The following is a 23,525-nucleotide window of genomic DNA, read 5'->3' on the forward strand; positions in this document are numbered from 1 at the left end:
GACCTTGCATGCATATTAGACTGTTGTTGGAGACCCTTACAACCAAAATATGACCCTTCTTAACGTATAACAGGGGCTCTTTAAAATGTAATAAACAATCTACAAGCATAGATAAATACAGTAGACCAAAAGACATGAAATAAACAGAGCTTTGAGGAGTTCCAACAGTATTCATGTACAGCAATTGTATAATTAAATGTAAAATAATATTGCATAGTCTTCACTGTATAAATAATTCAATTAAATTAAACATTATTAAAGCTACAAAAGGTACAATTCCCTGTGCATGAATGTTTTGAAAGTTCTCATACGATCACAGGCCTCAAAAAAACACATGCAAACATGTTTCTTTTAAACTTTCACTCGGTTAAACTATACAGTGACTCCACAAATCTCATGTGTTTTGTACTGTGGCTCCTGCTCAACTATAATCCTGATTTAGCATTGTAGATCCTGCGATGTGACTATTGCAGACGCGCACATTGTGATATAGATGCTCATTTATATCTCACATCATGTATATCATTCTTGAAATGCAGATGTGCTTCTGGAATTGAGAAGGGCTGGTCTGGCACTGGTCTGGATTGCTCCTGATAAACATGCACATACTCCGCAGGCGCTCTTAAATTCTCGGAGGCATGCACACGTCCACCCGCCCTGTGCATCGCTGCCTCATCACTAAAACATGCGAGATGTGAGACAGTCAGATAGATCACCGCAAGGCTTGGAAAAACCTTACCAAACACAGTTTGCACTTTTATATCCCCTCTCCTTCTCTCTATGCTTTAAAAGAACCATATCAGGACTATGTCTGTTATCCTCAGCTCATCCTTTAAATGTGCTGGTAATTTACTCTGATGACTATTTTCTTTAGCAGAACATTAAAGAAGATTTTTGTGTTAAAATTGTGGTCCTTGATGATTCTTAAACTGCATGACAACAGCTACCGCTACATTGAGAGTAAAGAGAAAACATAAGTTTACATGGCAAACAATATTAATTCCCTTGGTTCTTGATGATGCATTAATGTTCAGTTTCATAACACCTCATTTACACCAACATTACCTTTAATCACAACCTCAACAAATGGTTCTAAGTGCATAAACAGCAGTCTGCATATAATGACCATTCATGGACACAAACTTACACATGAGCTTGCAAAGACATATGACAGGAGTAAAGATAATAGCCATTATTTATTATTTTTGTGAATCATTATTCTCAAAAAAACATTGGTCAAAGCTTTTCAACATAGATAAATACATATGTAAATATATTACAAATATATCTTCATTATAATTAAATACGGTTTCAAAATACTTTCCAAAAACAATAGTTGTGTATATGGTATAGTGTATGTATTTATGTACATATAAATATTATTTTGGATCAGAATCAGTAGATGCCATATTGATATACTTTAACTGAATTTTATGACTGTTTATCATTAAATAGTTGATCTTTAACATGTTCTTGTCATAAAATTTTTGTGAATTGTCATAGAATTTGTGAGTTGAATCAAATTAACTTTACAAGTAATTTTAATTGTCATCAAATATTGTCATCAAAGTTGTCAAACTGATGTCAACGGAGAAATACTGTTACCACAAATGCAGAAGCAAATGGTCAAATTGTAATGTAGATTACCATAACAAACCTTTTTTCAGTGAATTAACATGTATGGATTAATTGTTCACCTAAAAAGTACTGTAACAATGTGCACTAGCAAAATAAACTTTGTAAATTTAGACTTCAAACTGACCTCCAAGTATGAAATGCTGAAGAATAGTATATAACCTTTTGCTTATAGATTATAGGTTATGTATTTATAAGCACTTACCTCTTTTCTTCATAAAAAAAAAGTTAGCAACTTTAAGGGTGCTTTCACACCTAGGGCCCTATCATACTTCCGGCGCAATGCGGCGCAAGGCGCGACGCAATTGTTGTTTGCTAGTTTCAGCTCAGCGAATGAGTCGTTTTGAGCCACGCTGTTTAAATAGCAAACGCATTTGCGCTCATTTAGATCAGGCGTTCTGATCTAAAAAAGGAGGTGTGTTGAGGCGCATTGCTGGCGCGTTGCTATTTTAAGAAACTTAAATAGACGGTTCAATAGACCAGATCAAAGCTGGTCTATTGTCCAGCGCAGAGCGCGTTAACTGCCATACTTTCATGCTTTCTTCTTCTTTTTCAGTTTATTCATAACAATTTGCTTTTGTATAATGTTATCATTATTACCAGTTATATTAATTATATGCATATTTATATTTGTTTTATTAAAAACAAGCTTAGATTTGCCCACCTGTCAGGTTTTAGACCATATGGGGCATAGCATGTGTATTTGGATATAACTCAGTTTTTTGACCACACTTCGTTATTATTGTTCATTTATTCATTTGCTGAAAATTAGAACTGCATTTAGAAATAGTTTTGAAACAAATTAATTATGTATCGGCTAATGGATGTCTGTGTGTACAACACTTTTCCCTATCCACGAGAGTGAAAGCGAAAGTAAATAATGAAGAGGCTTATCTCTCATTCTCGCGCTGTAGATGCTCTGTTTAACTGTTTTCTCTCTAGTGAAGTGTTCAGTTTTTCCACTTACAAAGTCCGCCATGTAAACAGCAAATGCGCTATGGCGCGGCGCAACTGGCTCTTAAAGGGAATGGGAGATGAGACTCTGATTGGTTTATTCTCAAAACACACCTATAACTCATTAAGAGAATAAGCTCAACCCTGTTAGACCATGCGCCACAGCGCAAAGTGGATTTTTCCATCCTTAAAATAGCAAAAGTGGATTCTGACACGCCCTTAATGGGTTTGCGCCCTGCGCTTTAGACTTTACGCATGGATCCTCAAAATAGAGCCCCTAGACTTTTGTTTCAGAACCTGGCGCGTTTCCCCATTTAATGCAGTTCATTTGGCATATGCGAATCCAGCAATCGTGCTCAGATCCACACCAAAACAGTCGATCGGAGATCGCCTGAATGAGGTGGTCTTGGCTCGATTGAAACGAACTCTAGAGCGGATCGATTGTAGTGAGAAAGCAAAACAATCCAACGAACCAGGCTATATCACAGTGTATTGTGGCTATATAATAGGCATACAGTATGTGGCTATATGAAGAGAGAATTATGAGTAGGGCTGGATGTCATTCCTACTTCTAAATGTGAGTTTCATGTAGAATACAAAAGTAAAAGCATGTTGAATTATTACGGAGAGTTAGAAAAATTGACCGAACTGCAGTCTTGGTTTCTCTGTTATTTCTCTCTACAATGTAAAGCCTATAATGCATACTTCTAGCCAATGGATCTGTGTGAGAAACTCTTACCTATTTATATTTGGTGACAATGTCTGTGGGTGTCAACATTCAAAATTAAAGCACAGCTTTTCGCTTATAATATCTTATAGCTCATTGCCATAAATTAAAATAAGGACACATGACAACTGAACGGGACTCTGCAAAATAAGCCGCGAAACTCTGACCAATGTGAGGAGAGTTTACTCGCACGTAGCTTGTTTTAGCTATTTTAGTCTGCTTAGAATCTTTGCCGTGTGAAAGCAAACTGCTCCAAGAACAAAGTGCAACATTGCAACAATTTTAATCCCCGTTTCAGAACAAAAGAATCGATCTACAGGTGTGAAAGCCCCCTAAAAGACTACATTTAATGTTATGTTGTTGTTGGTCTGACAGGCCCTGCTCACCATTCATGTTCATTTTATGGAAAAGAACAGAATGAACAATCTGCTAAACTTCTCCTTTTTGGTTCCACAAAGGAAACAAAACATTTGTGACAAAATAAAGTACGGAAAAAAAACACATTTTTGCCAAACTTCAGTCAAAGTTCCTCCAAAGTAAACCAAGCACTGAGAACCTAACCTACTTTGTCATTTTCTCTGTTTTTGCTGTCTATCTGCCTTTCCTTAGCTCAAGGTCTGGCTCTGTCTCTCTCTGGGCTGCATCTCAACAAGATGACTAACTCTGCAGTCAGTCCGTCAGTGAGTCAGCCTTGACCCCAAGCCTGCTGCTACAACACTGCCTGACCCCCAGAGCCATCGTCCCCTCTCTGAGAACATCACCCTGTCCTTGTTCTCAAACACACACACACACACACAAATACACACTTACACAATAAGCAGAAAAACAAGCACACACAAAAGCCACTGAGTCGTGACTGAGGGGGCCGCAGTATCTTCTTCATGCGCACTGATGCTAGTTTGAAATGCTCACTGTCGTTAGTTAGAGACTGTGCAGGTGCGCCTACTTTAAAGGAGACGGCAGATCTGTTTGGGTATGTGGAGGCTTTTCCCCCCTCACCGATGAGAGGGAAGTGGGATGACTCCAGACGGATGACTGTGAAAAGCTGAAGTGAAATTAAAAAGCATCAGGATGATACAGGATCGGCTCGTGATGCTCTCAGATCTCAGACTCTATTTGGCATTTGTTAGAAAACAAGGCTCGAAGGGAGGCACATTTCATCAAAATTAGCCTCAACTGCACTAAACTCCAACACAACAAGCAGTAAATAGAGCATTTTAGAGCAGAATTAGTTGGAGGGTAAATCACTTCCAACTTTTTATTGTGAATGCCTATTTCCTCCATGAAACTAATTTTAGAACTATATCAGTGGATGACTTTTAACTTTATCATCTGAATCTTATGACTGAGTAGTCCACAAGAACCTGAAGTTTCTGAGACTTTTGTTTCAGTATTTTGATGGACTTTCAACCGGTGATGGGAAAAACTGCGTTATAAATAAACGGCTTACTAACAGCGATACTTTTATCGATTTTTAGTAACGAGTGATTAAATGATTTACTGTTTCCCCCATTACAATGCCAATACCGTTACTGACACAATAAAATGCGCATTACTATAATTGAGAACACTGAAGCAATGAAAATTAGAGGCTACGCAGGTGATAAAGTGAGCTCTGCTACCAAAGGAGGAGATGAAGCTGTTGATGTTGACCAATTTGGCATCGTAAGATGTCTAATGTGAAACATCGCGATGGACGATGGCATCGTCGTCATTAATTCATCGCGGTGAATTAATAATTTATGAATAATTCATTCATTCATATCAAATTAATTATCTGTAGCCTACAGTTTCAACTACCTGACTCACATGATCTTTGTTTTTCCAATAACCAAATCATATTTAAATAAAGATAAGTTACACACAAATTACCATCTGTCAATCACTTTTTCTGTAGTGATTGTGTCGTTATAACGGCGTTGACAAAAAAAAAGGTGCACAACCAACAGGAACCAACCAACAGTACCTGAGGTTTTCGCTAAAATTACTAAGTACAAGCCTGAAAGCGAAAGATTGAAGCAGTGTACTGACGCTGTGACGCATTACCTGATAGATTCAAAAGACCAAAGAGTGATTAGAAAGAGACTAGATGAATTAAATATCACGTTAAACAACTATAGTGAGACACGATCCAGCGGTACATCCTTGATAAACTGTTAGAAGTGCACTGCTCTCTGGGGTTTTGTGCTCAAAGCACTCGCTGACTGCCTGGAGCTCAGACATGCATCATTTGACAAATTAGTTTTTTTTAAGTAATACAATAGTTTCTTTCCCTGGTAATTAGTCACTTTATAATTATGTAACTCAGTTACTATTTGTGAGAATAAGTAACTATAGTAACTAGTAACTATAACTTATTACTCTTTTAAAGGAACGAGCCCAACACTGCTTCCAACTGAAACAGAATATTGTGTAGGGGCGAGGCTTTATTTTTGCACATCATTCTATTGTAATAAGAAAATTGTGGCTGAAGCCGTCAAATTGACGTCACTCCAAATGTGGAAGCAAACTTTTATTGAAGATTACCAAAAGTTTTTTTTCAGTAGATTAACTTGCACAGATAAATTGTTTACCTAAAGAATATCAACGTGAGCTAGCAAAAGAAATATTGTGAACTTTGATTTCACACAGACTTTAAAGTCAGCATGAAATGGAAATTATGCCAAGCTGTCCTTGACTATTGGGATGTACATTTGAGAGATGCAGCTTCTTAAAGAAGAAAACCAATGTCTGGAGTGATCTGACTAGATCGTAGGAAGTGGGTGTTGAAACATAGTGAATGAATGTTTCATGTGAGTGATGGCTGCTGAAAATAAGGGATTGGAATGCTTCCTGCCATTAGATAACCTTATTGACAAGGCCTTATCCAATGTACATGCCAGCAAAGAAATGTTTAGCGAGTTTGAGGGGACGTTAATTCTATCGATGCAAGAATATGATGGCTTATATTTAAGAATTAATTATTATTTTATAATAACACCAAAAACTATAAGTAGAGATGATTAAGGAATAATAACACTAATATAGAATACTGATCTGTTTATTATAAGTGTACACTGCTAGTTTGACACCCGATGCCTTACATGTATTGCTGAATACATCTTAAAACTGCTTGTTCATCCGTTATAATTTCTAGCTGTTCTCAAATTGAAATGGCCATTGTGTGACTGGTACAGGACGTTTTTGCTACTATAGCCCACAATATGGAATATTAACTTACTTATTATCAGCTGCTCTCCAAAGAGTGTAGACTGCACTGTCATGTAACCGGGAAGAAAATATCTAAATTTGTGCTGATACTTTCTATATTAGGATGCCGATAACTAGCCTCATATGCAATCTACACGCACAGAAATCTGCAGAATTTTTAGCCCATCATTGAGTCTATTTATTTACTTATGTAAAAGTGTATAAAAATATATTATTATATATTTTTTTGCAATTTTAGTAATATTATTTAGTATGCAAATATGTCTATGGTTTTTTTACAATATAGCAAGTGAAATTATATTTTTTTGGTTATTGGCAGATATAATAAATAAGAAACTTGCTTTGTTTGCCAAACAATTGGATCTAATTGGATTTGCATAGGGCGACGCAGTGGCGCAGTTCCTCCGAGTGCTCCGGTTTCCCCCACAGCCCAAAGACATGCGGTACAGGTGAATTGGGTAAGCTAAATTGTCCATAGTGTATGAGTGTGGGTGAGTGTGGATGGATGTTTCCCAGAGATGGGTTGCAGCTGGAACGGCATCATTCCGCTGTGGCGACCCCAGATTAATAAAGGGACTAAGCCGAAAAGAAAATGAATGAATAAATGAGCGGATTTGCATAAAATAAATAAAAGTTAAGTTTTTAGTTAACTATAATATTATAACTATTATATATTATATTTTAACTATTGTAGAAAAAACTATAATATCAAACTCATTTCACATAAATCTGCAGATTGTTTTTACATAATTCTGCACAGAAAACACAACAAAAACCTGCATATTCTGTCTGACCCTGATATACAGTATAAAGGCCAATAAATACAAAGCTTGATATAATTTTTTCTGAGATCAATAACAAATATAAACAAGAAAAGCAAATACAGTGGAGAACTGAATTTGTTTTAAAATATTAACTGCAGAAAACAAGAAACCCGGTAATACAAATTTGTTTTACAAAGTAATTAATAAATTGCAATTCTTTCACTGTGTAAAAGTCCTACACTGCAGATATCTTGTGTTTTCTAAAGTGTGTGTTTGATGTGTGGAATTAAGAAGCACAAGAAGTTAACAGCCTGCATCTAAAGTAAATCAAATGACTGAAATGATCCATAACATGATCATCTTTAAAATATTGGGCTGATAATTTTCTCTTTGGGCCCATAAAAATAACATTTAAAAATACACATTTATTGGCTGATACCAATCAAAATGGTCATCAAATGTCCAGACACTTCTCAGGCTCACAGTCGATCTAAATGAACAAACACCAAACAGCGTCCCGTCCAGACAGGTACTCTGGATGAGGATGCTCCTGTATCAGTCGATCTGTACTTCCACTGCAGTCTGACCTGTGCACTCAAATGCACTTTACAAACTGGAGAAAGAGAGAGAGAGAAAGAGAGGGGGACAGGAAGGAGATAATGAGGAGATGGCCGCAGTGGTCATCCGAGAGCAGGAGATCGCTGCCTATGAGAAAAGGCACAGGAAGTGAGGGATATGACAGTCAGCAAGGTCAGAGTTTTGATGCATGTGTTTATGTAATCCATATGCTTGTATGAGGGAGTGAATGAACGAGTGCATCACTGGTCATGTGCGCGTGTTTCATTCATGCGCCTGTATCCTCTCCTCAGTACAGAGTGTTCCAGCAGTCCTGCGGGAGAGAGTAGTGCACCATGTGACTCCTCTGCACTGCTCTTCGGCTATAGAGCCTGACAGCTAACCTCCACACACAGACACAAACACTTTAGTTTTGGTGGTTTATCTCCACAGACGTAATGTATTTTATACTACAGTGGTCTCAAACTCAATTCCTGGAGAGCCACAGCTCTGCAAAATTTTAGCTTCAACTCACACCTGCCTAAAAGTCTCTAGTTGTCTTGAACACCTTGATTAGTTGGATCAGCTGTGTTTGATTAGAATTGGAGCAGAACTGTGCAGAGCTGCAGCTTTCCAAGAATCTAGTTTGAGACCCATGTTACAGTATACTGTAAAGAAAAGCTGCTTATTATATGGCTTTACTCTACCCCTAAACCCATCCCAAATTTTAAATGTGGAAAGGCCCCGTTAACTATGCTTTTTAAGTAAGATCTATTTAAAATCATCTTTGTTCAATAAAATAAAGCTGTAATACAATAAATGCATACAAAAAAAGAAAGAAACTTAAAAAAAGAAACTAAAACAAGTTAAAGTACTAAAGTTATTAAACCTAAAGCAGAAAATGTAATCTAAATAGAAACAATTAAAAAACAAATCTAATAAACATAAATAAAGCACCAAAAAAATACAAAAATTATATTAAATGAAATTATAATTAAATTCAATTAAAAATTTGTATTAAATTAGTATAACGAATAAAAATGCACAAAAGCACACACATCAATCTAAAATGGTGCTCAGCCAAACTGAAAAAAGTGCAAAAATATTTTCAAAATGACGGCAACACCAAAGCTTCAAAAAAATACCACACAAAGGCCAACACAAAGCGTGTAACGTTTCAAGCACACCGGCTCTTTATCAGACACTACAAAAAATAATATTAAAAAGGACTGCAATATTCCTTTAAAATGATTCAATCATTTAAATCATGTTTAATAATAAAAATCAAGCAAAAAGTGCTCAGGGGTAGCTAAAATAATGTGTTAGTGCTCTTTGGGTGAGGGATTCATCAGAATAAACAGCAAAAATCAGCCAAGGCACTCGAAAAATGTGGAAAAATAAATAAAAAGCCTTTATTGACATGGCTATTCCTTAAAACTGAGCCTGCACATTTCGGCAAACACTTGCCTTCATCAGGGTAACAGTGATCAGGTGCATCTGGAGTTACATTTGAATGAAAAGAAACTCCAGATCAGTCTGAAAAATAATACTTTTACAAATGAAAATTCATACTTGCACAGCAAAGTTCACATTTACAAAATACAATTTGTAAATTAAAAAAAACAATTGATACATAAAACAATTTGTGCATTCACAAGTAAAAGTCATAAATATTTTTGCCAAACGATTTGCATTTGTGTATTTATGAATCGTGTTTTGAATTTACGAACTTGATTTGTGTATTTAGGAATCGCATTTTGAATTTCTGAATTTGGATTTGTGTATTTATGAATCGTGTTTTGAACTTACGAATTGGATTTGTGTATTTATGAAACGTGTTTTGAATTTACGAACTTGATTTGTGTATTTAGGAATCGCATTTTGAATTTCCAAATTTGGATTTGTGTATTTATGAATCTTGTTTTGAACTTACGATTTGGATTTGAGGTTTTTTTTATCATGTTTTGAATTTATGAATTGGATTTGTGTTTTTTTTTATCACGTTTTGAGTTTACGAATTAGATTTGTGTATTTCTGAAATGTGTTTTAAATTTATGATTTGAATGTGCTTATTTATGAATTATGTTTTAAATTCATAAACTTGTATTTGTGTATTTATGAATCGTGTTTTGAATTTATAAATTAGATTTGTGTTTTTTTTTATCGCGATTTGAATTTATGAATTGAATTTGTGTATTTATGAATCATGTTTTGAGTTTTCGAATTGGATTTGTGTATTTCTGAAATGTGTTTTAAATTTACGATTTGAATGTGCTTATTTATGAATTATGTTTTAAATTTATAAACTTGTATTTGTGTATTTATGAATTGTGTTTTGAATTGGATTTGTGTATTTTTTAATTGTGGTTTGAACTTACGAATTCGATTTTGTAAATGTGAATTGTGCTTTGCATGTATGAATTTTATTTTGTAAATGTATTATGTTTGAGACAGATCTGGCTCCATATTTTAACAGTTAAAAATTACGAGGACACAATGATGGCCTCATAGTCTACCTCAACATTGTACCTCAACATGTGTCCTCGTAAACCACCAAAACCAGTAAACATGCGAACACACAGAGCGCAGGCATTCAAAGCATTCTCATCAACAGGTCTGTCTGCAATCAGCGCTAATTTTCTGTGGACCAGTGATCTGGAAAGCAAAACTACATCAAATTAAAGATTTGAAAATCAAAACTTCATGCTATTTAGTTCCATGACAGATCAGTATGGTGCATGATTTTTCAGATGTAATCAAACATAGACTGGCGTGTTAAACAGGCTGCGGTCTGTGATGAAGAGAATGTTTAGACAATGAGACTTAAAAGGGGGGCAATGTCACAACTGAGGGGTATCAATGTCTTAAGCTGGCCCTTTTCTTTGTGATCCATTCATTACTGGAGTAAACAGGAAATGATGTCACCCTTTTGGTTAGCCACTTCTCCCACATAGCTTGTTTTGTTTTGGGTTTTTTGTTTTCTAAAAAGTCACAGCTTGGAAGACGAAGAAAGGGAGGGGGGATGAAAACTTGTACTGCGACACAGGTGCTCTGAGGGAGAGAGAGAGAGAGAAAGAGATATGATGAGACAGCAGCAAAATGGAAAAGTAAAAGTACAACGGGACGCAGACAGAGAGAGTGGAGGAAGACAGTAAAAGCTATAATGGAAACAGAAAGTGGAGGAGACAAAGTGGAAAAAGGAGAGGAAAAGAAAAGGGTGATTGGGGTCATCCTGGTCGGCGGCCAAGGCAAACAGAATGAAGCCAGTTTCCCAGCCCAGGGCTACACCAAACTCTCCCACTACACACACACAATCCCAAACACTAACCTCTCCATCCTCGAGCCCAGCCCAGACTGAACTCACTGGAGGGAATTTTAAATCTTACTCAAGGCGGCTGCCGAACGCAGGAGTTCACAACCACGACGCTGACCATCAATCAAAAGTATTTCCACTGTTTTAGACCAATTCATTTCTGACCAATGATCTTTCAAATTGTTAATGACTACTGCATAAAGGGAGAGAGAAAAAAATTTGGTGAACCTCTAATTGAAATCCAGAACCATATTCAGTGCTGTTTAGGGATGCAATGATTATAGATTTTGGTTGTATGATTATAATCAGAGGAATAATCACTGTTTCACGGTTGTCACGATTATTATGCATTTATTCATTTCAAAACACTATTGGTTCAGTAAATCACATTAAAAAACTCTTTATATTTTTAAAGAGCTATTTAATCAATGAATACAGCACAAGATAATACTAATATTAATAACAAACAATAGTCCATTTCTCTTTGGACTTAAAAATAAGTGAAAAAAAAGTTTTTGGCATTTAAACATACATAATATTTTTACACTGAAAATAAGAAAAATAAATAAATAAATAAATAAATAATTAAAATAAATAAATACATAGAATAAATAAAAAATTATATTTGTTTAATGTAAATCTAAGTATCATATTAGCTAAGTATTTCCTTTTAAAGAGAACAAATGCAGTCAATGTCTGCTGAACCTCTGTCTGAAGGCACTTTTAATCAACTACAGTATATTATGAACTTGTTTGGTATTTTCATTTTGTATTCTTTTCTCTTTGGAGTAAAAATATGTAAATTCCATACAAAAAAGTATGAAGCTGAATGGTCAGTTTTTGTCTTGTGATGCTGTGTGCACATCATTCCCAATATGTGCGCAAGAAAAGAAATAATGAACTTGTGTGCACAAAAGACATGATATGTGAGGAGCCCTTAGTTAATAGCCTCAGCCATAGTTAATCCAGTGTGTGTGCATATTACCCTCTGTGTACAAGCTTGGAACTTTAAACTAGCGCACAGTTGGCATAACTTTGTTTAGTTGCAGCAGTTTTGTTCTGTGCAGAAACGCAGTGTTGAGAAGCCTTTACGATTAATTAATCGTGATGAACTAAAGTGCAGTTGATTGTGCGAATGGTTAATCGTTGCATCCCTAGTGCTGGTATTGTTAACTAAATGTATTTAAAATGACCTTTGTTAAGTGAAATAAAGCTGACATACAGTAATAAATACATCCCTAAAGACAAAGAAATAAAATTAAACAAGTTAAAAGTACTAAAGTTATTAAACCTAAAATAGAAAAATAAATCTAAATAGAAACATTAAAAGTAAAACTAATAAAAATTGACTAAAACACAAAAGAAAAACACCAATTTCAAAATAATTAGTTTTAATTTAAAATATTAAAACAACACTGCAATTTTCCTTTAAAATGATTCAACCATTCAACAAAGTGTTTAATTTTACTTTCAGAATTTTTCTATATTTGATATCAGATGAAGACTCCGCTAATATCAACAAAGGTTTGATTTCTAGTGGGAACCTGAGACATTTTTTTCTGCAATAACTTCCATGTCAGACACTTTCTATTCACAAAATAATTGAACCATAGTTAACTGTAAAAAGGGTATTTCTGCAGTGGCATTGCTGTTGCATGCTATACTCAAGTCAGTGCAACATAAATACAAAATTATTGAGTGCCCTTTAAATTATTTGTTAGCTAAAAAATGTCTCCAATAAGTCCATAAACAAACAGATCGATGGTATGTCATTGGTTTGGGGGTGAGTTTTACTCTATAGCCAATACAATTTTCAAGCAGAACTTCTATTCACTGACAACTTATGGATTTTAATTTAGTTTTCTTTCAGAGTTTGAGTCTGAGTTCTATGAACACTGGAGCCTTGAAATTAATTGGTGACGAGGTGAGCGGGTACATGAACATTTCTGAAAGAGCACAAGCACATTAAAAGCAATGGCTACAACTCATCCAATCAGGTGAGAAGGACATCAGGTCCACAAGTGCACTCACACAGCTGTATGACATTGGTTGAATTGTAGCTACTAGTAAAGCTGCGGTCACACTGGAGTTTAAGCATGCAAAATTCTGTCGTATGGTGCTACAAAAAGGGGCGGGATTAAACAAGATGATAAGATATTAAAAAAGCAAACGATTGGTTAATATTTTAAATTAAAATTTCAAGATGAAAACATGAGAGGTCATGTTTTCATCTTCGATTGGTTTGTCGCAGTCACGTGATGCGATTTTGCAGGTCAGAGTTCACCAAGCTTGAACTTTGAATGCAGCGAACTGCGAAACCTGTTGCATGACCTTGCATTTCCCTTTGTCGCATTCGCTTGCGTATGAATGGAAGACTAAGGAGCGAAAAGTGCAGTGTCACCGCGGCTTCCAACTTAACTACTATATTAAGCACCAGATTGCATGACTTCATATGAAGAGTTCAGATGCAAAAACCAGTAAGTGCCTTCTCAAATTTCCATTGAAAGTGAGCATTATTCTTAGCCTCCTTGTTTATGTTAAGTTATTTCACTTTGAACATCATGAAAAGAACCTATTCTTTGGCGCAAAAGTAAAATTTGCTAAAATTACTAGGTCTACTCACAGGAACCTGATTAAAATGCTCATTTTAGAAGAAAATTTCAGATGGCACTTAAAAGTTTTGGCATCTGAACTCTTCATACAGTATGTACTTTTTATGTAGCATTTTTCACCTGTTTACAGTACATCATGAAACTCATGACAAAACAAATGAAGGTGTAAAGACACATTAGCTATGTTTCCATTCAGCTAATTCTATGATCATTTTGGAATATCGTATGTAAAAAATACTTAATGGAAATGCCAAAATGGGCTCGTATTTCGAAAATGTGCATAAAAAATATGTATGCACAAAACCGGGATAGGAAAAACTTTTTAGCCGCTAAGAAAAAACATGCACAACTTTTAAATAAAACAGAACATACATTATAAAATACATTACATTACAGAAATAAATTCTAGCATGCGCATCAAATAATCATGTGGTTTAGATTTAATAGATGTGATAACAAAAAGGGGAGCATTAATGGACAAATCAGCAGAACAACTGCACTGTAAAATATCTGAAGTGAATTTTGGTTACTCTAAAATCTCTTAGCTAAAGTTCGTCATCAAACATCGAAAAGCCACTCTCGTTCATTGCATTTTGTCTTTGTCTTCTGAGGCGCATGTCTTAAAAACATAGCTAATGTGTGACATGTTTTTGTTTTCGAAGTAAATGAAGGCCAGCAACAGTTTGATTAATGTGTGTGCATTAGCGCTGTGCGATTAATCGAGATCGAATCGCACTTTGAAACGTTGTGATTAGTTAATCACAAGTGGCTGCGATATGAAATATATATGCATTTATTTCCACAGCCCAGAGCAAATGTGTGACTGCCCGCTGTGTGTTACAGTCTTACTAGCCAATTAAGTGAGCACACTTTCGTTCTGCCCAATCAGAATTGCGCAACCGAAAAATAAAAATAAAAACAGGACAGTGCTGATAAGTGGGATGATGGCTTCTGCTGCTTCAGAAACATTAATAGACAAATTAATATCAAAGAAAAACAGTATTGGTAATATGGGAATATTTTGGTTTCAAAGTCACAGACACCGAAGAAAAACAGGTCATTTTTGAAAGCGGTGGCAGAATTGTTGCTATGGCTTATAGATTATTGAGCTGAAGCTTGAATTAAATTAAAATCAGCTTGAAGCTTGTATTAAATTGTAAATCAAATTGCAATCTCTGTCAAATAAATGCAACTAGATATTTTCCCCAAATCGCACAGCCCTAGTGTGCATGTTGAAGGACAAGACTGCATTATAAAGCTCCACAAAACTAAGACAAAACCAGTTCAGTCAGACTAAAGCATTTGCATATTAAGTTAATCAATTGTTGCTTATAGTTTAACTAAAATAAAACTTAATTCAACACATTAGTCTCTGCACTCCACAAAAACTGTTAACATGCAACAGTTTAACTTGACTAAACAATCGCATTATAAACAGTCACTCTCGCTAATATCACCAGCTTTCTTTAAAAGCAAAGGACATCTGCGGGCATGCACACTTACGGAAGTAAACAGACTGTCTAAAAGCAGACAGACACTCAACAAGTGAAAAATTAGACAGAAAGTAAAAGCGAAACTGAAAGCTCTATAGGCAGTCACCACAACCCGTAAACACACACACACAACATCTTCCCACATGGGTGTCACATAACTTTGGCTTCTGGGTGAGTATGTGTGTATCTCTATAAATCGCACACTCCACAAATGTTACAGCAAATAAAAACAGAACTCCTATCCTGTCCAGACATATTGATCAAATCCAAAAAGCATCACCATAATCCACTCAAGCAGAGCATTAGGCATCAGGATGAGTGCAGAAACCCCCAGCAGACTGAAACGTCAGAGTAGTGCAGTGAGAAATGATGAATACCTGCATGCAGACACACTCAAAAACACACACACTAAACGTGCCTCATGAAACACGCGGGTAAAGAGGCACACCCACACGCCGGCTTCCAGACACAGACTGAATCCACGCCGTGGCCCGCCCATGACGGAAAGAGCTGTCCCTGGAAGAGCTCACACATACACACACGCCAGTGCTCAGTCAACCCGGCGAGTTGACCAAAGACGCAGACAGAGCCAAGCGGCTTACCTCTCTTCTGGACCCAGCCTTCCTTGACGACGGTGACATCGCTCATGTTGCCTCAGTCACTCTGTACCCGCTGCTCCAGCACAGCAGCTCCTGGAGGAGTGAGGAGGGGGGAAGGAGGAGAGGGGAGGGGGGTCAGTTCTCCCAGCCTCAGCGTCTCTCTCTCTCCCTCCCTCACCGCTCTCTCTTTACGTCCTTCTCTCTCTCGCTTCGCTCTCAAAGGCGTTGTGTAGTGGTTTTCCCCTCCTTCCGTTGCTTTTCTCTTCGTGATGCTCTCTCTCTCTCTCTCTTTCTCTCTAGATCTTCCCACTCCTCGACAGTGACTCAGCCTGGGAAAAACATGAAAAAAAGAAGAAGAGGAGCGTGTGGATTTTTCTGTCTTCTATTCTTCTTAAGTCTTCCCTTCGTTCTTACACAGTCTGACAGACCGTCATTGTAAAAGCAGACGCACGAGCCCCCTGTCGCCTCTCTGATTTCCCTGTCTGTCTGTCTGCTTTTCTCGTTCTCATTCTCACTCTCCACATGCACAACTGTTTAACACTTAGCAGCAGCGGAGTTGCTCGCAACACCACGACTGTAAGAACAAATAAGCAAACATGAAGTCCCATGATAATGTGTCTGAAGTTGAGCGATATGCAGTGTGAAAGTGTGCAATCTCATTCACCAAATACATGCGGTAAATATACTAGTGCATTATGCATTATCATTGTTTTTGGTTAGTTAGATATACAATGATAAGTGAGCGAGTGCATATTGACAATGGACAGAGGTTTGAAAAACATTTGTAAAAAATAAATAAATAAATAAATAAATAAATAAATAAATAAACTCTTGGCCCTTCTTTATAAATTAAAAACTATGACCATTTTGGGAAACACAGAATTGCAAAACAATGACTTTAGTCAAGCTTTAAAGACTTACATGTAGGGCTGGGTGATAATTCGATATCGATTATTATCACTATATATATATTTTTTTTTTTTGTTGATAAAACAATAATGACAGTTCGATAATTGTTTGATAATATTTACGCACTATGCGTAACGCTGCACAAGTATTTTGCAGCCTGGCCTTCCGGGTGCCACACGCAGTACAAGTTTACAGCCATACAGTGTTAGTTGCACTTGGAGGAGTAAGAAAAATGAGGTAAAAAAATGTCACAGACATTGTTGACAGGAAACGTCACTAGACTTTAGTAGTTTGGAGCTACTTAGCTTTTTGCAATCTGACACAAAACAGCAACGTGACAGAGCAAATTGCAGATGACCAGTGTCATCAGAGGCAGGCAACGCCACAAACCTGTATCGTCATTTAAAACAATACCACCCTTATGAAGATGCTAATAAAATTACATACCCAAAACCAGTGCAACCAGTGGTAAACCAGTGCAACTACCCAGCAGTTTCATGTCATCATTTTCGAAAGCAGTGCCTTACGAGAAAAAAACCTTAAAAGACAGACAAAAGATATGACAACTGAAAACCTGAACAGTAAATGCTGAATTAAGATTGTTCTTTTGTTTATTATTTTATTATTCATATTGTCAGACAGCTGAAACATTTCACAAAATGTATTAAATCAGCTGTCCATAAGTCCATAACGTGTGTTTATTTTCCTCATTTAAAATATTAAAAATGTTTACACATTAATATTTTTCTTATCCCATAACTCTGTGGTTAGTTCTTTTGGAAAGTACAAACAGATGTTTCAATATAATGTTAACATATACTTTCTATTTCAGCTGCACGATTCTGGCAAAAATGTGAATCATGATTTTTTTTGCTTAAAATCAAGATCAAGATTCTTTCCCACAATTCTGTAAATGTAAAATAAAGGTTAATATGATTAGCCTATTATTATTATTAATTCTCAAACATATGGTAAAACAACAGTATTAATATTAGGCCTGTGTGTAGATATACTATTGCTTAAAATGTTAAATTTTGTACAGTCATTATGGTTGACTTGAACAGACTTTCAATATGTCCTGTTTGTTAATTCACAGTAATATGATGACATCAGAATATAACTATTCATAATTATAAAGTTGATTTATAATGTTTAAGACATGTGCTTGTCATCTGTTATTGACAACATTATTAGACCATTTGTTTTCACTGGTAAAATTAGAATTTTGTCATTATCAGACTCCTTCTTGCATTATATTCAACATTATATATAGGCTAGGGTTGTTATACTGACACAGTAAACATTTATTTTCATGCACAACACTTTGCTATGAAAGAAAAAACATATCAAATGTTTGTCGTAATCATAACTGTAAAATGCGATATGATCATTTAAATGATGTGCGCACAGGTTTCACTTTCACTTCTGAGTGCGGCTCATGGCTGCCGTCACTGTGAGAAAAAAACATACATGCAAATCAAACATCCTGCACGGCCCTCAAACGATCGCTCTGTGCAACAAACTGAACGTTATTTACAACTTAATTACCTGTTATCCACAGCCTATGCAGCTTCTGTTCACTAAAGTAGGCGTCAAAGACGGGCCCGCGCGCGTTCTCTGCAATGTTGCCAGATTGGGCGGTTTTGAATTTATTTTTGCAGGTAAAAAAACGACATAGGCGGTTAGTGTAAATTTGTTCGGTTTTGGAACGGCGTTCCCTCCAGCCCCGGTCTTCACTTATAAACCTGTTATGATCCCCCAAAAAGGTGCCATAGCCCCCGTTCTCCACAGACAAACGCTTACAACAGTTGTGATCTCCCAACAAGACTACAGATTGTTGGGCGGTGCCTTTTAGTTTTAGCGGGGTTTAGGCTGGAAACAGTCAGCTACATCTGGCAACACTGGTTCTCGGAAGTAAACAAACAGCTGGCGGTCAGCTCACGTGTGATTTCGCGGCCGCGAATATGTCATTACATGAAGACTGAAATGACATTTTTGGGTGAATTATACCTTATAAATACAGTATGTGACACTTTTAACACCATTTGATGGTGTCAATGTTGCTCGTGCTCAACAGAAAGGACTGTGATTGGCTCTAATGGTTAGCCCAGCTCAGGAGTTATTCACCGATGACTGATGCGTATACAGATAAACGGCTGCGGTTATCAAAGCTGATCTATGATGGAGGTGGTGGAGAAAACTCACGCTGCAGAGTAACACTTGTGTGTGTGGATTCACAATCATCGCTGTAACAGCCAAGAAAGGAGATGAAATATTACCTCGCGCAAGCCGATCAAAGGTCCACAGTGAGAGTGAGTTTACAGCTTTCATTTCATCTCAATAGCAATGAAATGGAGGCTTGTGGGTTCTGCTGTACCAATTGCCCACTTTTCAAGTAACGTTAGTTGGACCGTTTTAATTACTCGCGCTCGCCATCATGATCAAATCACAATTTCAATTTAAAATTGTGCAGGCCTAATTTTAATAGTAATTAATTCCAAACAAAACAGAATTAATCATAATTATTAATCTGGCATTTCCAAAGAGTGTTGTATGATCCTCTGAATAATTGTAATATTCAAATTTGGTGACCAAGAAACAGCTTGCTACCAGTAACAAGAAAATAGTGGAAACTGCCTTTCACTTTTTAGCATTTTATAAGCATCTTTACACAGCAGAGGCATCACAGAAACCAACCCTGAAGTGGCATAAATGTTCAAAAATGTGTTTTAAACCATTTAATAGTGGCTTTACAGTGAATTGTGAGCAGATACTGACCCGCTTTAAATCAGCTGTATAAAGATGAGTTTTGATTAACAAAATGTTCAACATAACAGCATTTACTTGAAATAGAAGTCATTTGTAATTGTGTAATTCTCTTTTGTTCTCATTTTAAATACCCAATAATTGAGCTATACATGAAAACAACTTCTTGACCCAAATTTACGATGCATTATTTGAATTTACTATCCATTTTAGAGCTCTCCACATTAAATCACCATTCACTTTCATTGCACAGAGAAGAGCAAACATTCTGACAAAACCTCTTGAAGCCGCTGATGAGATACAACTGAAATGTAATATCAGATTAGAAGAACAGTAACAACATAATTGTTTTTTGGAATTAGGAAGGGAACTAAATATATGACACTGATAACCAACACTTATTTTAACCCAAGATAAAGACACATCCACAGACATCTGTCTAAAACTAAACGAATAAATATGTGAATAGCACAAATGGGTCCTTAAGCAGTAAGCAGCTGTTCTGGCAAAGTACACAAATCTCAATCATTATATCAAAGCAGTTTCATGCAAAGTGAGTTTTACAAAAACACAATAAAGCAACATATGTACATCTGCCTAAGATGTCAGGCAATAAAATTAATAAGCTGCTTAAAACATAATATGGTTATATCGTTTTACCTTTGAAATGCATTGAACATTAAACATACAATATGTTGATAACATTTCATTTTTGCAGATGCAGTTGTGTCCATCAAACCCAAGCTTTCAAACAAACGCAAGTAGAGAAAAGGGAAGTCAACATGTTATCAACAGCCAAACAAATAGCCTCTAAATGAAAGACTGAGTCAAAAGTAAAAGAGCGAAATGATTCTGTACCTGAACTGATTCAGAAACTGTGACATTTGACAATGATCCTCTAATGGAAAAAATGGAAATGACTCAACACCACCAAAAGTGTAAAGCAAAATGAACAAAAAACTGAACGCGCAGTCCTGTGTCCTCCGTAAACGAAAGACAAACTACTGAAAGGCTCTCATTTTCCCTTCAGAGATAATTAACAAATGATGTCTGTCTCAGACTGCTGGACATGATGACGGAGGACGTCACAGATACAGAAAACACTGCATCCCCTAAAGATATGGAGACCACAGCAGCGCCCTCAATGTCAAGTGGCAAACAAATGACAATGCTCCGTCATACTGTTTAAGCGAAAACAAATGTGGGTCAGACCAGGAATATTTACAATAGACCTATGAAGGGCCTCTTGAAGTCAAAGTATTCACAGTACCAACTGATAATTCCTGGTTGTGTGCACTTAGCTGCAACCTTAATCTGCTGTTAATATGGTAAGGAGAGTGGATGGGTGATTCAAGGTCCAAAGAGATATCAGTGAAGCCCTTAATCATTTAACGCAAGCAGGAAACCCTGTATGTGAGCCACAACCCTGGAAGACTCCATTTGCCACAAAGGTACAGTTTCGGAAGTAAAAAGAAATTCCCATTCATCTTCTCCATAAAGAAATCAATTTTAACATTAATGTAAAAAGCTTTTAAGACAAACCTACCTTGAGATCTGCGGAGGTTAAGCTCTGATGTGCAACTGCAGAAGCCATTACAACTTCATTTTTAAAAACTGTTTAATAGAAGTCACAGCATTCAGCTAGCAGCGTCCAGCAGTTTGTGGAGTCTTTCTGCAGCTACTATCCTTCTTTAGCGCAGTCGTCAATCTGACAAGATGCCCAAGTGTGAGTACCACGCCATAAAGAATCAGCAGCAGACTTCAGAAAACACTGTGCTTTAATCTCGCCTCAACACAGTTCTAATAAACCTGTGGATTATGCAATCTGTGAATTAACGCCGGATGCGCCACACTGAGTCTACGACAGCTTGAGGTATTGCACACCAGATGTGCACATACCATACGCTCAAGGTTAATTCCGAATCTTGATTCTACACGAATGCACCATGTTACGTATGTTTTACTTTAATTTTTCTTTTGTCTAGGTCAGTGGTTCCCAAACTGGGGGTCGCGACCCCTGCGGGGGTCGCAGAATAATTTCAAGGGGTCGCGAGAGTTATTTAAAAATTGTGTAATTTTCAGTGATTATAATAAATATTTTTCAGTATTACAAGTGAAAGCTAATATTTTCAGATTTTTAAAAAGATATTACTGATTCATAAAGTATTTAGGACACATTCAGGCAGAATGCATCTTTGTACTTGGAACGCAGCGCTCAGGAACAGTTTAAAACTGTTGTCATGTCAACTTGCTGCAGTAAACAAAGCCTTCAACGCTTGCCCCGCCTTCGCGCTCTTCTTATTGGCCCACTGCTCTAAGAACTGAACACGAATGATTGGTTAAAATCAGCTGTCAATCACTCAGTCAACGCCTCCTGTCTTCAGATGACAGGAGCTACAACCGCGAAAATGTAAAGCGCTGAAGACGAGAGAATGAAAACAACACTGACAGATTTTGTCTTAGAAACACCTAAAGCTACAAATATTGGCGCATCTGATTACTGATCATGTGCTGAATGTTAATCCACCAGCTATACTTATTGAAGAGTGGATAAAAGACCTCCATTGGCTTCAAGTCTGCTATGAAAATAACTAGCATTCACTGTAAAGTCTGTGGGATATCTTTTGGGATATCCGTCCGTGTATCTTTTGGTCACTCAATTATGTTATAAAAATGTCTTTTCTTGTGATAACGGGATTTCATTGAGACATATTTTCCTCACGCATGCATATTTATTTTTTTGCTTGTTAGTTTTGATTAGTGTTGATTTTCAAATGCATTAAATCTGTTTATAAAACTTGTAGTAACAGTGCGATAATTGGTGGGAGCCACTAAATTTTGGCTGGTGCGTCTACATTTTTAAAGTTAGAAGCACCAGTGTTACCAAGCAAAAATGTTAATTTGGAGCCCTGTAATCTATAGTAAATATAGTTAAAATATTGTGAACAGCTTAAAAAAAAGCTATTTTTATTGTTTGTACATGCTTTGGTAGTGGGGGGTCGCGAGTTCTTGACGATCTTACAATGGGGGTCGCGGGTTTAAAAGTTTGAGAACCACTGGTCTAGGTGACTGGTTACATGTAGCAATATTGTTTATTTAGCTAATGTTTGCTAGCTTGGGTGATTACTACAAGCACACTGTGTTTTTTTATTTCTATGAAATCTTTCAAACCTTTTTCTATACTTTTTTTCTTTTTTGTATTTTATATATAGACCATTTTGAGGGATGTAAACAATAACAATGGTCCAAACATATTTCCTGTTCTACATATTTAATTTCCGTAGCTTCTGAGAATGCAAATAGATCTACATATTGATAAATGATGTTGTGATCGCTGTTATAATGGCAAAGTTATGATTAAAATGCCTCTTGTTACAATTATGCAATAGTTTGACAACAAGCAGGAAATGTTCATAGGCCAGTGATATCACTACACTGAAATGGTCTATAAACATGTCGATACGGGAAAATTTAAGATTAAAAGGACATTGTTTATTCATACTTAAATAATTGAAATTTATATTAAAGCTGTAATACTGTAAGTAGCAAGATTTTCTTTACTGCAGGCACAGGACATCAGCATGACGTCATATTGATGTTGTACCCCAATGTCGTGGGGACGGTGGATTTTGTTTGGAACTGAAAATCGGGTTGGCATCAGAACCCAATGTCAGGCTGACGCCAATGTCCAACCTAAATTCAACCAAATATCATGTTATCATGTCTAATCCTGTTACACCTTAACATTGTGTGGACGTTACCAACTTGACATCTATTAGACGTTGGATTTTGGTCACTTTCGAACACAACCTAAAATTAACCAAATATCAACGTATTTTTTTTGTTATAGGATGTCAAAATAACATTGTCCTAAGAAGCTGGCAAGATATTAAAGTGTGGTCACCTGACGTCATGACATAAATTTAACCTAATATTAACGTCTTATGATGTTGTGTGCATGAAACTATGCATATGACGCTCTGTGGCA

At 36.4% G+C, this 23,525-nt stretch overlaps 1 protein-coding gene across 1 annotated transcript in view; it reads right to left on the minus strand.

Moving 5' to 3' along the window:
* akt3a (v-akt murine thymoma viral oncogene homolog 3a) overlaps nt 1-23,525 on the minus strand; it is a 199,854-nt gene that overhangs the window by 163,654 nt on the left and 12,675 nt on the right. The window contains exon 3 of the mRNA XM_056471330.1: nt 15,866-16,191. Coding sequence (XP_056327305.1) covers nt 15,866-15,911 — 46 coding nt within the window. The 5' untranslated portion in view covers nt 15,912-16,191. The remainder of the gene's footprint in view (nt 1-15,865; nt 16,192-23,525) is intronic.

This window comes from Danio aesculapii, chromosome 13, assembly GCF_903798145.1.
Source record: "Danio aesculapii chromosome 13, fDanAes4.1, whole genome shotgun sequence".
Taxonomy (NCBI): Eukaryota; Metazoa; Chordata; class Actinopteri; order Cypriniformes; family Danionidae; genus Danio; species Danio aesculapii.